The sequence below is a fragment of the Diadema antillarum genome, unplaced genomic scaffold, assembly GCF_040938485.1.
Source record: "Diadema antillarum isolate AM-2024a unplaced genomic scaffold, OU_Dant_1.0 seq00000565_RagTag, whole genome shotgun sequence".
Classification (NCBI taxonomy): Eukaryota; Metazoa; Echinodermata; class Echinoidea; order Diadematoida; family Diadematidae; genus Diadema; species Diadema antillarum.
Window position 1 is genome coordinate 2,483,415 of NW_027271504.1, and position 13,892 is coordinate 2,497,306.

General features: G+C 38.5%; 1 protein-coding gene across 1 annotated transcript in view; it reads left to right on the top strand.

The window, feature by feature from the left end:
• Positions 1-2,785: 2,785 nt before the first annotated feature.
• Positions 2,786-13,892, top strand: part of LOC139735168 (uncharacterized) — a 59,555-nt gene continuing 48,448 nt past the window's right edge. The window contains exon 1 of the mRNA XM_071645928.1: positions 2,786-3,341. Coding sequence (XP_071502029.1) covers positions 2,881-3,341 — 461 coding nt within the window. The 5' untranslated portion in view covers positions 2,786-2,880. The remainder of the gene's footprint in view (positions 3,342-13,892) is intronic.

Genomic DNA, 13,892 nt, shown 5'->3' on the forward strand with positions numbered 1-13,892 from the left:
TGGGAACCTTTTTCGAAGAAGAGATGAAATATGACAAACTCAGTGATTTCAAATTCATAGTAGTACACGTTTTTAGTATCAACAAAGTTTCAGAAAAACGGCCTGGACATTGACAATGAACGAGTCCAAACGGCTCATATTTTGTAGGGTCGATGCGGTTTAATAGGCACCATCTCTGATCAGGATTTTGTTGTTGGTATCGATCATAGCTATCGTCGATCATTGAAAATGTAAGATAAGCCTACAAGTATATGGACAACAGTACTGTGATCGACTGCTTTGGTGGTATTATACTGACAATGTAAATAATTAGTATGCAAATTCCAGTCAATGATCATATGAGGGGTGGAATTTCCAGTGATGATTTTGTTTTATTTTGTTTTGATGTATCAGCTACAGTTGAAACTGGGATAGGACTCCCTATCTGGAAGATCGAGCTGCAAATTGCAGTAAAATATATCTTCATTCTTTATGCCTATAAATATTATATGATTTTATCCCACAAGATGCAACTTTTAATGACACTTTTGTGTGCCAGTCAATAAGGGAGGGGGGGGGGGTCATGATGAGGAACATCGCAACGTCATTATATTACTTCAATTTTACAAAACAGGTACAAGGGGATGGAAATTATGTTGCTGATAATAATAAAAAGGGCTACACTGTTAATAGATTACTTGCTGGTGTCGACATCATAAAGCATATGAGGGCCTATATTCATTCTCATTTGCATGATGCACAAAATCGGTTTTTATTTTTTTATTTTTTATCTTTTTTAATTATTATTATTATTTTTTTTTTATTTTTTTTTTTTTTACTGTAGGGTACAGGTTGGGGACGTAGACTGTAAACATGAATCCTGCACACTTCAAGTTCTAAGGAGCACTGGTTTATTTTCAGGTTGACTTGCCCTCAGCAAAACTCAAAACAATGAACATAATTTGGATAAATTGTATCTACATAATCTTATTCACATACTTAAATTAACTAAGAAGACCAATAGGAGTAACAGGAATGGAAGAGACCAACTAAAGTGAAAAAACAATTCACTATGATTACCAATGAAAACAAAATAGATGATGGTGGCAACAAGCTGGGGTGAGAACTGTAAACATGACGCCTTCTTCAGGAGTCTTGTCAACTGCTTGTCAAGACTCCTGAAGAAGGTGTATAAGGGACGTCGAAGATTTGAGTCGAATCAACTCGTGCTTTATTGGCCAAAAAATTCATTACCCATTTGTTTCTTCATTAACTTTATATAAAACATACCTGATATATTTCGTTATTGGCCCCTGAGAGTTACCAATATAGGCTATATCATGATGACAAGATTATATATGAATTGGTTGTGGAGATTACATCTCATAAACTTACTTGGAAGTTAATGAAGAATCCATGTGCAACATAACATGCGTATTTGACAGTTCTTTATGAAAAAAAGTATAAGAAGATATGTCATTTACTTCAAGATCTTTAAAAACACATACATAACAGACTAGAGATGAAATTATGCAATTGTTGCATCATTCTTTTCATTTACTGATCATGAAAATCCAAAAGCGCAACGACCGAGCAGGGGGAGGGTATATCAGTGGGGGAAGGGTTAAAAATGCAACGATTTTAAGCACACTTCGGGTGGCATATTTGGATAATTTTGATTTTAAAAAAAAGTAAGATGACATGTTGATTATGCAGGTTCTAAAAAAAAAAATCCATGAGCAGACTAAATTCTGTAATTGTTGCATATTTCTTTAAATTCATTGATCATATTACTTGAAAATCATGTAAGGCATGCAGGGAGAAGGGGTAAATCGGAGGGGTTACAGTAGTATTTCACCCTCCTACATGAGAGAGCTTTTACATCTGTAGAATTGAAGTTCTACGATCTCGTGCACATTTTTTTGAGCATGATATTTTTCAATCTTAAAGATATGATAGACAATAGTTTGGTCATCCGATATAAGCGCATCTTATTATACTAAATAAAAAAACTGCTTTGTGGTATCTACAAGCAAAGCACAGTTGTCGAGCGATTTGTGGGTGAGGGGGAAGGGTACAGATGTATTCCTCTCCCACGGGAAGCGGGGACGGACTTTGTATTTTTGAACTGAAGTTCAGCAATCTGAGAAAATCTAGAAGATTTTTCAGTCAAGAAGGTAAAACAGTTCGTTGGTTATTTATTCAAAAATTTAAAAAACACCCCACCCCCCTCCAAACACACACATAATTCTCTCATGATTGTGGGTGTGCCAGATTGAAAAAAAAAAAAAATGTTTAACCGGACAATGTTCGCAGGCGGGTATTCTTTCGAACCCCTTGAACCCCTTGGGTTGTTTTCCCGAAGTATCGATATGCGATAAAGTTGTCTGCGATAGCATCGACCATCGTTCTATTGTGGTCGTCGATCCATCATAATTTTATGACTGGAATGGCTTCTTCCATCCACGCGTGTGTCTGTAGATAGCTATGGTGCCTCAAACGCGTTATATTGTACACTGTGTGAACAGACCTGAGCGCGCGTCCAGCTAGCTAGCCATGGCTTCACGTACTGTACTGTATGGCACGCTACATGCTCCGATCCTCCATGTCCACTTCTTTGGCATCTCTATCTGTGTGTACTTTAGCATTATGTGCGTACATGTTTTCTGTGTATGAGAGACGGTGTGCATGGGCGACGGACTGCTGGCTGGAAGGCTACGAGAAGTGCACAGCACTGTACTTATTCTTGCATATACAGACTGGGTCGATTTTATGAACACAGCTAGCTAGCTACATGTACCTTACACGTAAAATGGCGCTGTGTTTGTCGTAGACGTATCATATGTGCGTGGATATGTTTTATTATCTGACATAGGAATGACCGACTGACAACTTAGTCCAATGTTTGCCGTTGAAATGGCTAGAGACGATTTCCCCGTGCTTCACAACACAGTAGGAATGGCTCAATTCGACGAAATGAGATGGAGAGATCCCTCAGCAGCGAGGGAAAATCAACTCTATGACCAGGGATTATCAGCAGCTGGTGCTGCGTTCGCTGATAGAAGCAGGAACATCTCTGGGAATGCCTCGACACGCATCCGTCGGAGTTCCAGCTCGAGCAGCAACACTGCTCTGGGCTCACCCAAGGAGCCGAGGAGCCCCTCGACTTCCACAGAAACCATTCACTCTGGCCACTTTATGGTCAGCAATCCACACAAAGTGAAAAAGAGTGCTGGTTACAACTTTGATAACGCTAACAAGGAAACTACAGGGAGTTACCGCTTTGGCAACGAAGATGCACCGCTAGAAATTGATGCATCGTTCACCAAACTGTTTGAATGCATGAGCCTGGCATACCACGAGTAAGAAGTTCAACATGTTTTTCTGCCAGAAGTAGAATGAAAAAGCACTTTGATTATCCCCTTAAAGAAAACTTCTAACGTTATAGTCATAGATCTTAGTTTTATAGATATCTAAATCAAACTCTTTACATTAAATACAATCAGTGTAAAAAAGGAGGGAATGTTTCATAATTCAGGTAAGACACGCGACCTAACGTTAGCCTGACGTCACTTTTCAACAAAAAAAAATTGTGGAGTTTTGTTTAGATTTCTTGAACCTGCTTATTGTGTTTACCGCATGCATATGCTGAATAGTTGTGAGGTTTTTGTGTTTGCGAATTTGTGAGTTGGGTTCTATTCTTGAATTTAAAGACAAAAATATTGATTAAATTATTGTAATATTGACACTGATCTGGAAGTTGACATGAATGTGTATGTGACATGCTGGCATATCTTCTCCATTCAGTAGACATTGACTGTACTCTGTTATCGCAAATTTACCACTTGCAAAATCGTTGGGAAGTCGCGATTCATGAAAAATTTAAACTTGCTAAAAAATCTAAACGTCTACTCTATGGCGTATGCCGTATACACTAGTTGATCTAGGCCTACTGTATATCATCCATGCATGATGTCATGAACTGTGTTGAGTCTTTGTTTACTGTATAACCAGAAATGTTCTTGTGCAGGGAACTTTTGCAAATTTCGCGAGGAGCGAAGATTCATGGAAGGTTTTGAGTAGAGTGCTTCTAGTGGTTCATGATGCATTGAATACCAGTGGCAGTGCATGAAAGTTTCATGCCAAGAAAGAGGCTGTTGGCTCCAACTCATGAAAGTTTCATGCTACAGCCACAGGGATGTTTCTGGTTTTATAGTATTCTTATCCAACATTAGGGAGCTTTAGATTTTAGACGCGCGGACGTTCAAAGGAAAAAAAAAATGTTCTGAGCTTGCGCAGTAGCGCGCGTAAAGTCAATCTATTTTTAGCTTGCGTCGCCTGAGTTGTTTACTACGCGTACTGGGCTATTTTCACGTCCGCACAGTTTACGACGTAGAGAGCTTTTTCATGCACTGATCATATGGGGGCGCAATTTTATTTTTTATACGTTGCGTCCCAGCGTAATCTAAAGCTACTTTTCCACACGACGCAGGGAGAGGAGAACGTCCAGCGCAAGCGTCGGCTCAAACGTTCGCGCGTCAAAATCTAAAGCTCCCTAATATGGTAGCACTGAAACTTTAGAAACTAAGAACTTTTGAATAGATTGACCAGTTTTCCTCAAACTGTACTTCATAGCTTCAGGGTAGTTTAGAAGTCGGGAAATTCTGGCATCGGTTGGATTTGGATGTTAAGGTACCATTCATGTCTTATCATTTGTGATGTGAGAGAATATATAATCTAAAAGCTTGCCTCAAAGTGCCTCTTTTATATTTTCTGCCCTTTTCTGTCTCTAGAGTAGCTCTGAGTTTGCTTTCACCCCCTTCTAAGCTGCTTGTTTCATGCTCTGGCTACCTGATGCAGTCTATGGCCCTGCTTCCCTAAACTCAAGGCCTACTTTGGCTCCTACAAATATTTTTGAGGCACACAGGTCGAGAAGGTTCCATGACATTGCTCAGGACTGCAAGTTGACTGCAACATTTGCTCCCATGAAATATAGATAAGCAGGCTAAGCCAATCATAAATTCTACCCCAAAACATTTACCATAACCCAAATCCAAATCCTCAATTCAAACTAAACCTACATAAGAAGTTGTGTTAATTTATTCAAGGATGTACATGTATTCAATATAATCTTCAAAGATATGCTACTTTGCCCATTTTTTAGTAGAAGAGAGGAAGAGAGAGCAGAGAGACTGGTCTCTAGTCCTATAATGGTCAGAATGATGAAGCTCTAATGAAATGTCTCAGAATTTTGAATAAATGGCTCACAAAATTGCGTGGAGCTGACCACAAATGGACTACCTTATTGTTGCTGTCTGGTACACATATGTTTAAAGGTTATGAAAATAATGCTCTAAAAGTACCTGTATACCGATAACAACACTGAAAGACTTTTTATGTAGGGCCTACTGATGCATGTTTGTCATACCTTTACCTTTATACCAAAAATACTGGAAGATTGCTGTGTAGCAGCACTCGGGCTTCCAAGTATATCCTCTCAAAATTGTCGCTATCGTCGTTCCACTTACTGGTTGATGGTTACTTGTCCAGTTCATGGTGTGTTTATTTCTTCTGTAATGCTATATTATTGGTTCTTAGATGCTAAATACAACAGCATTACAATAAAATTTATGTTCAGAATATTTTTAGGTAAATGCATGGAAATCTTTTACTTGTCATTTGACATGTGGCATCACATAGGCCTACAAAAACATTTAGACAGCCACATGTGTCTTATCCACAGTCCTGTTCATTTGGAACTGCATTTGAAGTTAAAGACTTTATAAAAGCATACTACGTGTATCATCTTCAGACTACTCAGGCAAGCACTTATTTCAAATGCATGTAGTAAAACTACTGATAGTTATATTACATAGCAGAAAGTTAAGTGCTATGAAGTAACAACACCTACATAGTATACACTGTACTTACTGCAGTTACATCACTGAAAGGTGTTATAAGACTTTAATATTACCATAAAACATCTGTATGTGGTAGCATGTTTGATCCAACCAGCAGGATGTTAAGTCATTATAAGTGACATCACACTGACATGCCAGTATTCGTTATTTTTATCATAATCATTCCGTATTCTTTATTGATGACAAGAGGTCCTGTACATGTCTTGTAATAGTGACTTTCTTGGTCTACTACAGTCTGTAATTCTGTGCTCTGTCTGTATCACCACAATCTCCTTTGAGTAGGACGGGAATCTGAGTCCATAGTGCACTTGATGTACATGTAGTGTAATGTACAATTCAGAGAGCGTCTAACATTCAGTACATAGCTTTGCCAGATGGCGTACACATGACACCATTTTGTTGTGACGTATTACTCAAGACAGGAGGAGCTAACAGACTTCTCTAGCATGGCATCAAGCTTGAACTAGAAACTTAAATGTACTGTACAATGTACACGTGTAAGCCGTCTGAGCCATCACACTAGTACCTACAATCAATAACACTCCTTAAAATCCATGAGATTGATCTCATCAAAAAGCAACGCAATGTGGGATAAAAGAGGTTGTTCATGAGCAGAAACTTTGAATTTTTACAAAACATTTTACCTAGGTACATGCCTTGGGTTTGACCTTTCTCAAGGGCATATCACTTTTGCACTAGAAAAGTACAGTGATCCAAAGTCGGTGGGTAAGGGGTTTAAAATTACTTTGAAATAAATTTGAACCAGAACAAACGAATTGTGCTATTCCCTGCATTTATAGATGTATGGAATGTATGTACAGTTGAAATTATGTTTAGCATAAGGTATAAAGCACTTCATGCATAAGTTACCAATGTTTGTTTGAGACCTGCTTCTGTTGTGCAGTGCACGCACCTTTGTATTTATATTTCAATAGCAATTATAGATTGAGCCAGGCAACACTGCATTACTGCAGCTCTAGCTTCCATTCAAACTAGAGGACTAAGAACTATTATATGTTGTAGTGATAAAAGTAGTGATAAAAGTAATGATCTATGATGATGATGATGATATAATCATAATTATCATTATCATGAGCAATGTCCTAATTATTATAAGTGACTAGTACCAAGTAATTCACTATCATTTTATTTTGCCATCTTTTGATCTGTTACATTCAAACTTCAGTAGAGGGTTGATACTATGAAGTGTTTGCAAGCAAATGAATTGCATTTAATGTGAGGGGGCTGAATCATAGACTGTACTATGGTAGATATTGAAGATTTAGGAAAGTACAGTGTACAGTGTAAGAATTCAAGGTTACTAGGAATATGCTACCTTCCTTATTGTTTTGCATGTCAATTGTGAGGAGCTTATTGCCAGGGGTGGATGGTCCACAAAAGGCATGCCATGTCAAATTTGAATATCAATCTGTGTGTGTGTGTGGGGGGGGGGGGGGGGGGGGGGGAAGGAACTGAATGACCCCTGTCCTGTTGATTTTTGGAACAGATCTCAGCAGAAAGTACTGTCCATTCTTAAAAACAGGATGGAGCCATTTACGTTGTATGTGTGTTGTCATCTGGAAAGTGTTATTGTGTGTGCAAGGAATCAGGACGGCAGCCTGTCTTCCATGGCATTGTTTTCAATTGTTACCGGTATTCTGTTCATGTTGGCGTGTAATCTGAAAGCTCCTGCGGTGCAGCAATTAATTATATTGCATGAAAAGCACTTTATAATTCAGTGTATACTGTGCTTATTGCATATATTTACAGTCACAATTTCCACAGTGATGTCTAATATGAGATGTACTGTGCTCCAGCATATACTTGTACAATTTGCATGCGGCAGTATATTTCATTCTAAAATAAATGGATTTTCTGCATTGTTAGTTTCATTTAAAGAGGGCACATTATTGCTGTTTTATTTGATTGGTTTAGCACAAAGTGCCAAATTCTAATTATGTGTACAAAAGTAGATGATTCTTTGTCTTTAGCGATGCATGCCTGTTTGATTGTACTCTCCTCTGTAGCCACATAGACTCTGAAGCATTCCAGTGAACCCATGGGGTCATGGGAATGCCAAGTCAGGCCAGAGCGTTAGCAGGATAAACAATGGCCTGGAAGGAACCTTGACACTGACCCGGAATTAGGCCATCAGGTGAATCAGGGGAAGGGCAGATTGTCGGGACTCACTGTTGTGAAGGAGGTTAAAAAGACTCGCCAGTACTAGTGTGCACTACATGTACTCGACATCTTCACCTCAATATATACCCATTTGTTTAAGATTACTGTGCTTTGGTTTACAGTCATTTATATTAACATTTATACTCCATGTATGCATTTCCTTAGAACTGTGTAGACTAGAAGTGCATTTATTGCCAGTTTTGTAGACCTGATGTGACCACACAGTGGAGTATTGTACTTTGAATATGACACAATTCAGTTCATGTGCATTACAAAATGTACAGATTAGTTTCTTCATTATTAAAAGACATTGATAGTGTTCTGTAGGCCTACAGGTTGGCACAATATGTACGACACCCTGTACTGAGAGGCTCGGATAAGCCTCATTAGCCATCATCCACAAAGTTCATGTTTAATGATATGGTAGTACATGTAACCCATGGCAGCCTCTTACTGTACTGTACGTAAAGCTTTGGTTTCCCAGAGAGCCGTGCCCATTGACATTGGTTGTGTACACCTACATTGTACTGTTACATAGTAGATGCAGTGTACACCATACTTGCCAACATTTTGCAATCCTGAAGAGGTAGATTTTGCGAGGGAGCGAAGCGACCAAGCCCGAGCGAGCTTGCGCGCGAGGGGGGGGGGGGAGGGTGTGGGAGGGGGCTGGCCCCCCTCCCGCGGTGTGGACTTTTTTTGTTTTTCAATATCAAAATATGAGATTTGGTGCATGCTTTTTAACCTTTTTAAAGGGTTCTTGGTATTGATAAAAAGAACATATAATCCATGTAACTCTATGAACTATTTTGTAGACTATGCATGTAATATAAAAATAAAATCAGACATATTGGTAAATAATTTTTGTAGGCTAAGCATATGTGAAAAAGTAATCAAACATATTGTTACCACAAGTTAGATATGAAAATACATAACTGTACGTTTGATACAATCACGTACGTACACGGCTGGCTTGGATCATGCCCATGCCACACCGTATGCCGCATCGGCCGCACCTCGCACTCGTGAGCTACCAAAACATTACTATTATGCGTGGTTCCAGCTACACGTACACGTGTACAGTAAGTCTTGCACGCATGCACGTAGATAAATGATAGAGACTACTAGTAGTGCGCCACTATAGTGTGCAAACATGTGTGCATATTAGAAGGCTGAATACGGCGTTTTTGAGGAACGAGTTCCTTGAAATTATTATTAGTATTCCAATTACTAGCTTATTTTAGGGAATCAATGCACAATGAAGGGAAAATATGACTTCTATTTTATGGTAGGTTTGCTACAAAATCGGTAGATCAGAAGAGAATAGCGGTAGCCGGTCAAAACCTCTAAAAAGCGGAAGTCTACCGCCCAAAGCGGTAGAGTTGGCAAGTATGGTACACCACAACCAGATATAACCAGTGCATGAGAATGTGAAATAGCCAGTTCCAGGTACTGTAGTACATTGTATTGAGATTGTCACAGACATTGCATATCTTTAAAGAAAGGAAAAGAGGAAAACAAAGCGAAGAAAAAAGAGCTGTTGAAAATACATACATACGGGGGCACACATACACACATACACACACACATACACACATTTTTGTAAGGACGGTGATCATTATTAAGTGGATGCATTGTTGTACAGATTTGATTGCATTTAGAACAATCTTTGATAGGTGTATAATAGTATCATAGTAGTGCCTGAAGTACACAGTAGCATCTACACAGCAAGATTTGTACCCTCTCTCATAGTACAGTGCACATATTGATTGTAAGATTGGCACCGGCTACTCGTCGATGGATGAATGGAGTACTCGGCAAATTTAATCAATTTTCACTCTATTATGCCGAGCCCACTTGTTGCAATCATTGTACAAAATGACCTACTGAATAGTTTGATAAATGCAAATTGCATGTAAACTCCTATGCTTGTGGGGAGGTTGAAGCATTTTTAAAACAATTTATTATTACATGACAATGTTTGTTCATTAGCTTCGTATCTTATTTGATAGCATAATTGCAGAATTTTCTGTATACTTGAGTTTTGGTTCATCTCTTTGATTTTGGACATAATTATGCAGTCACATACAACCGTAGCAAAGTTTAATGATTTCTTCTTTTTTTTTATTGAGCTGCTATGATGTTATGCAATTTGAATGGCTGATCACTGGAAAACAAAGATCCATGCGAGATTTCTCAACAATATTTGTGCCATTAAGTCTTCTCTGTTTTCTGACCAGTAAGTGTTGCGTACACTTTCATTCTCCTTATCAGTGCAATATTCTTTCTTGTTTGAATTCACCTTCATGAAGGAGTGAGAACTGTGGCTGGTGTCATTTATTTTGTACACAAGCTAAAGAGCATTTATGGTGAGCCTGAACTGTTTAATTGTTTCGATGTAACTCCAAATGTTCAATACCATACACTGAACAAAAAGAGAGACACAATATCCACTATTAAGCCAGTTCGGAGATAGCTTGTGTGCTGTCGGGTACAAATGATCTTTTTTTGTCAGCTGGTTTGGCACTTCACTTGATTTAAAGCGACATAATACATCAGCTTGCCCAGCATAGCAATTCATGGAATTTGTATTCAAACACAGAATGAACTTGCATCGACCAGGTGACCAGAATGGTTCGTCAGTCAACACTCGGGGGAAGCATCCATTTTAATGTTTGGTATTAAATGCATTAACAAACTTTTTCTTTTAACATTGCCAAATACCAGGCTTGCTGTCTGGTGGATGTACTGGCAAGCACCATCTATAAGGATTACATGAATGATTAGAACATCACAGACAGATGCTTATCTCAGTGAATATTAAAACTGACCTATCTTTCAGTACAAATGACCTTTTTCTGTCATGCGCAAACTGGAACCCCGAACTAGCTTATTCTGCCAGCTCTTCAAATATAAAGGTACTTAGGGAGCTAATAGCTGTATTAGCCATACATGAAAATGCTCTTGAGCAAGGTGCAGAGATAAGGGACAACGTCATGTCATAGAAATTCGTGTCGGAAGATGTTTACATGTGTCGTAGAAGTAAATCATTGTTCAAGATATGTATTCCACAGGATATTGCTTACAGTGCACATACTAATGTTCGTCATTAAACATTGTTTACCTTGTGGCGTTCTCAACCATGTGTTCTACTTCTGTGTTCAAACACTGGAACTTTATGAAGCCTATGAAATGTACATGTACATTTGTATCAGTGTATGGTGCTAGGCACTAAGAGGCTTCATTGAAATATAGTTCTGCAGGCATGTCATGTTGACATCACTTTGATAGCTTCATTTGTACGTGATAAATGTTTAGAATTGTACTCTTGATGATGGATTTGGAGATGGAGAGCTGAGTAGCTTGTTTTTTTGATTGTTTGTTGCATTCATACTGAGTTATTAGGGTGTATTGGGTCAGAGGAGGAATTTTGCAGACAAAATAAGAGAGGCTGATGTATTGGGGTCATTCCAGGGGGCATGCAGGCATTCATTGAACAGGGAAGGCACATTGCTTACCACCTCCCTGCTGTCATCACCTCCATACCTATCTTGCCCTCTTTCTAAAAGTACAGTGTAGGCCTTCGACTTGTGCATGTACACAATGCAGAGGATTGCCCTTCACGGCATTAGGTTTTTATTATAGGTGATTGCTGAGTGGCAGCATTTATGCTCAAGAGCACAAATGATCCAGAACAAGTTTGAAACGTCAGATGTATTATTGACAATACTGCTTTCAGGTCTCAAAGGATTATACCAGACTGAGAAAAGCGGGAAGTCTACAAATTATTTGTGAAATACTGTAGGGCACCTACATTATTGGCCTGCAGGAGGCTACATGTATATTTGGGGGCAGGCATACAATGAAGACCGTGTTGTTTTGCTCATGGAGATAATGACATAGTGGGAAATCTATCTGCATAGTTAATGTGCGCTTATACACTGTATGTACAATGTATGCATGTGAGTGTGAGGAGTATATTGGTATATCTGTGTTAAAGATATTGAGCAGATTGTACTTCTAGTATTGCATTATTTATTTGGGTTTCTGTGTGTCTTCATTTGACACTGGTGTAATTATTCTTTGAAGATGTAAGCACTATACAAACAATCATATAGTCTGTTGCGTGTAGACTCTGTGTGTGGGAAGCTAATGTATGCAACTGTGGGGTTAGTTGAAAAATAGACAAAACAAGGCATGACATCAGGGCGAAAAGCGGCAAATGAAAGAAAGAAAAACCACAGATTCTATACACAAAAGAATATCTAGATCTATAAAGTGTGCTAGCTCTTGTGTTTATTTAACCCTAAAAAGACTGGGGGGAGGGCTTTTTGGGCCCCCCTTGACATTTTTCGCGACGTTTCATTACTTTTTTCTTTTAAGTCTTGCGCAACTTTTGAGACCAAATTCGCGACGCCTGGGTATGTGGTTCTGAAGTTATGTAATATTTTGTAAGTGCATGTCAGACCGGAAATTGCTCAAAAACGTGATTTCATGTACAAATCCAATGCAAATTCTGTTTCTGACCAAAATTCATGAATGTATCATTATTTTTTCTTTTACTGATCAAAATCAATTAATTTCATGTTGTTTATGATTGAAATAGTGTCACCGCTGATTTCCATTGAAAAAACAATAAAACAAAAAGTCAAAAATACATTAGAAATTTTAAAAACAATAAGATACATAAGAAAAAAAATTGATACCACTTTTTTAAATGTATATTCATGAAGAATCCTACAAAGAGTACCTAAACCAAAAATTAACAATTTTTTAAATTCATGAATAAATTAGCATAATTAATTTATTAAAAATGAATTTGAATATTTGTAAAATGATTACCTGTTGAGTTTTGTAGATTACCTTGTGGGTGACACACGTGCCAATTTTCCTTGCGATCACGCGGTCAACGGCCAAGATCTTGAGGGGCCCAATGAGCCCCCCCCCCCCCAAGTCCTACGAGGCATCAAAATAGCCCAGTCTCTTTAGCGTTAAGTTATATCAAGTACTAACAGTACACATGAATAATGTGAATGAGACTTGCAGAAAATGAGACATACTGTACCATGGTACTAAATATTACTATAAAAGCTGGTATTAGTTTTCATGAGAGCGTGGTTTTTGCAATTTTTGTGGATTACTGTTGGGCCACATGTTAAGAACACTCAATAATGTTGTGAATGGACAGGCATTCGTGTACTTGTGATAGCCTCGCTCCGAATTAAATCGTGAAGACATCTCGTGCAAATGTTTGTGACCTCACTCTCAAAAATATCTGTATGAGAGAATAGCAGCTTTTACAATACTCAAATAGTGTGAAGCTAAGCTTTGTCTCTGTTTATAGTAGATTACCAGTAGTTTTTATGCCTCCGCCACGAAGTGGTGCCGGAGGCATTATGTTTTCGGGTTGTCCGTCCGTCCGTCCGTCCGTCCGTCCGTCCGTCCTTCCGTCCGTCCGTAATGAATTTTGTGGACAGGGTAACTATCAAAACCTTTTGAGGTAGACTAATGATACTTGGCATGTATGTGTATTAGGGGGTGAAGTTGTGCCTATCAACTTTTGGGTGCACATGCTCAAGGTCAAAGGTCAAAAGGTCAAGGTCAAATGCTTAAAATTGCACTATTTCCCCCATATCTATGCAATGCCTGAAGATATTTTCTTGAAAATTAGTGTATACATGTATTACCCAATTAAGATTCTTTGGTGAAAGTTTGGGGTCATGAGGTCAAAAGGTCAAAGGTCAAAAGGTCAAGTAAAATGTTAAAATTTCACTTTTTTCTCTGTATCTTGGAAATTGTTCAAAGTATCTTTAT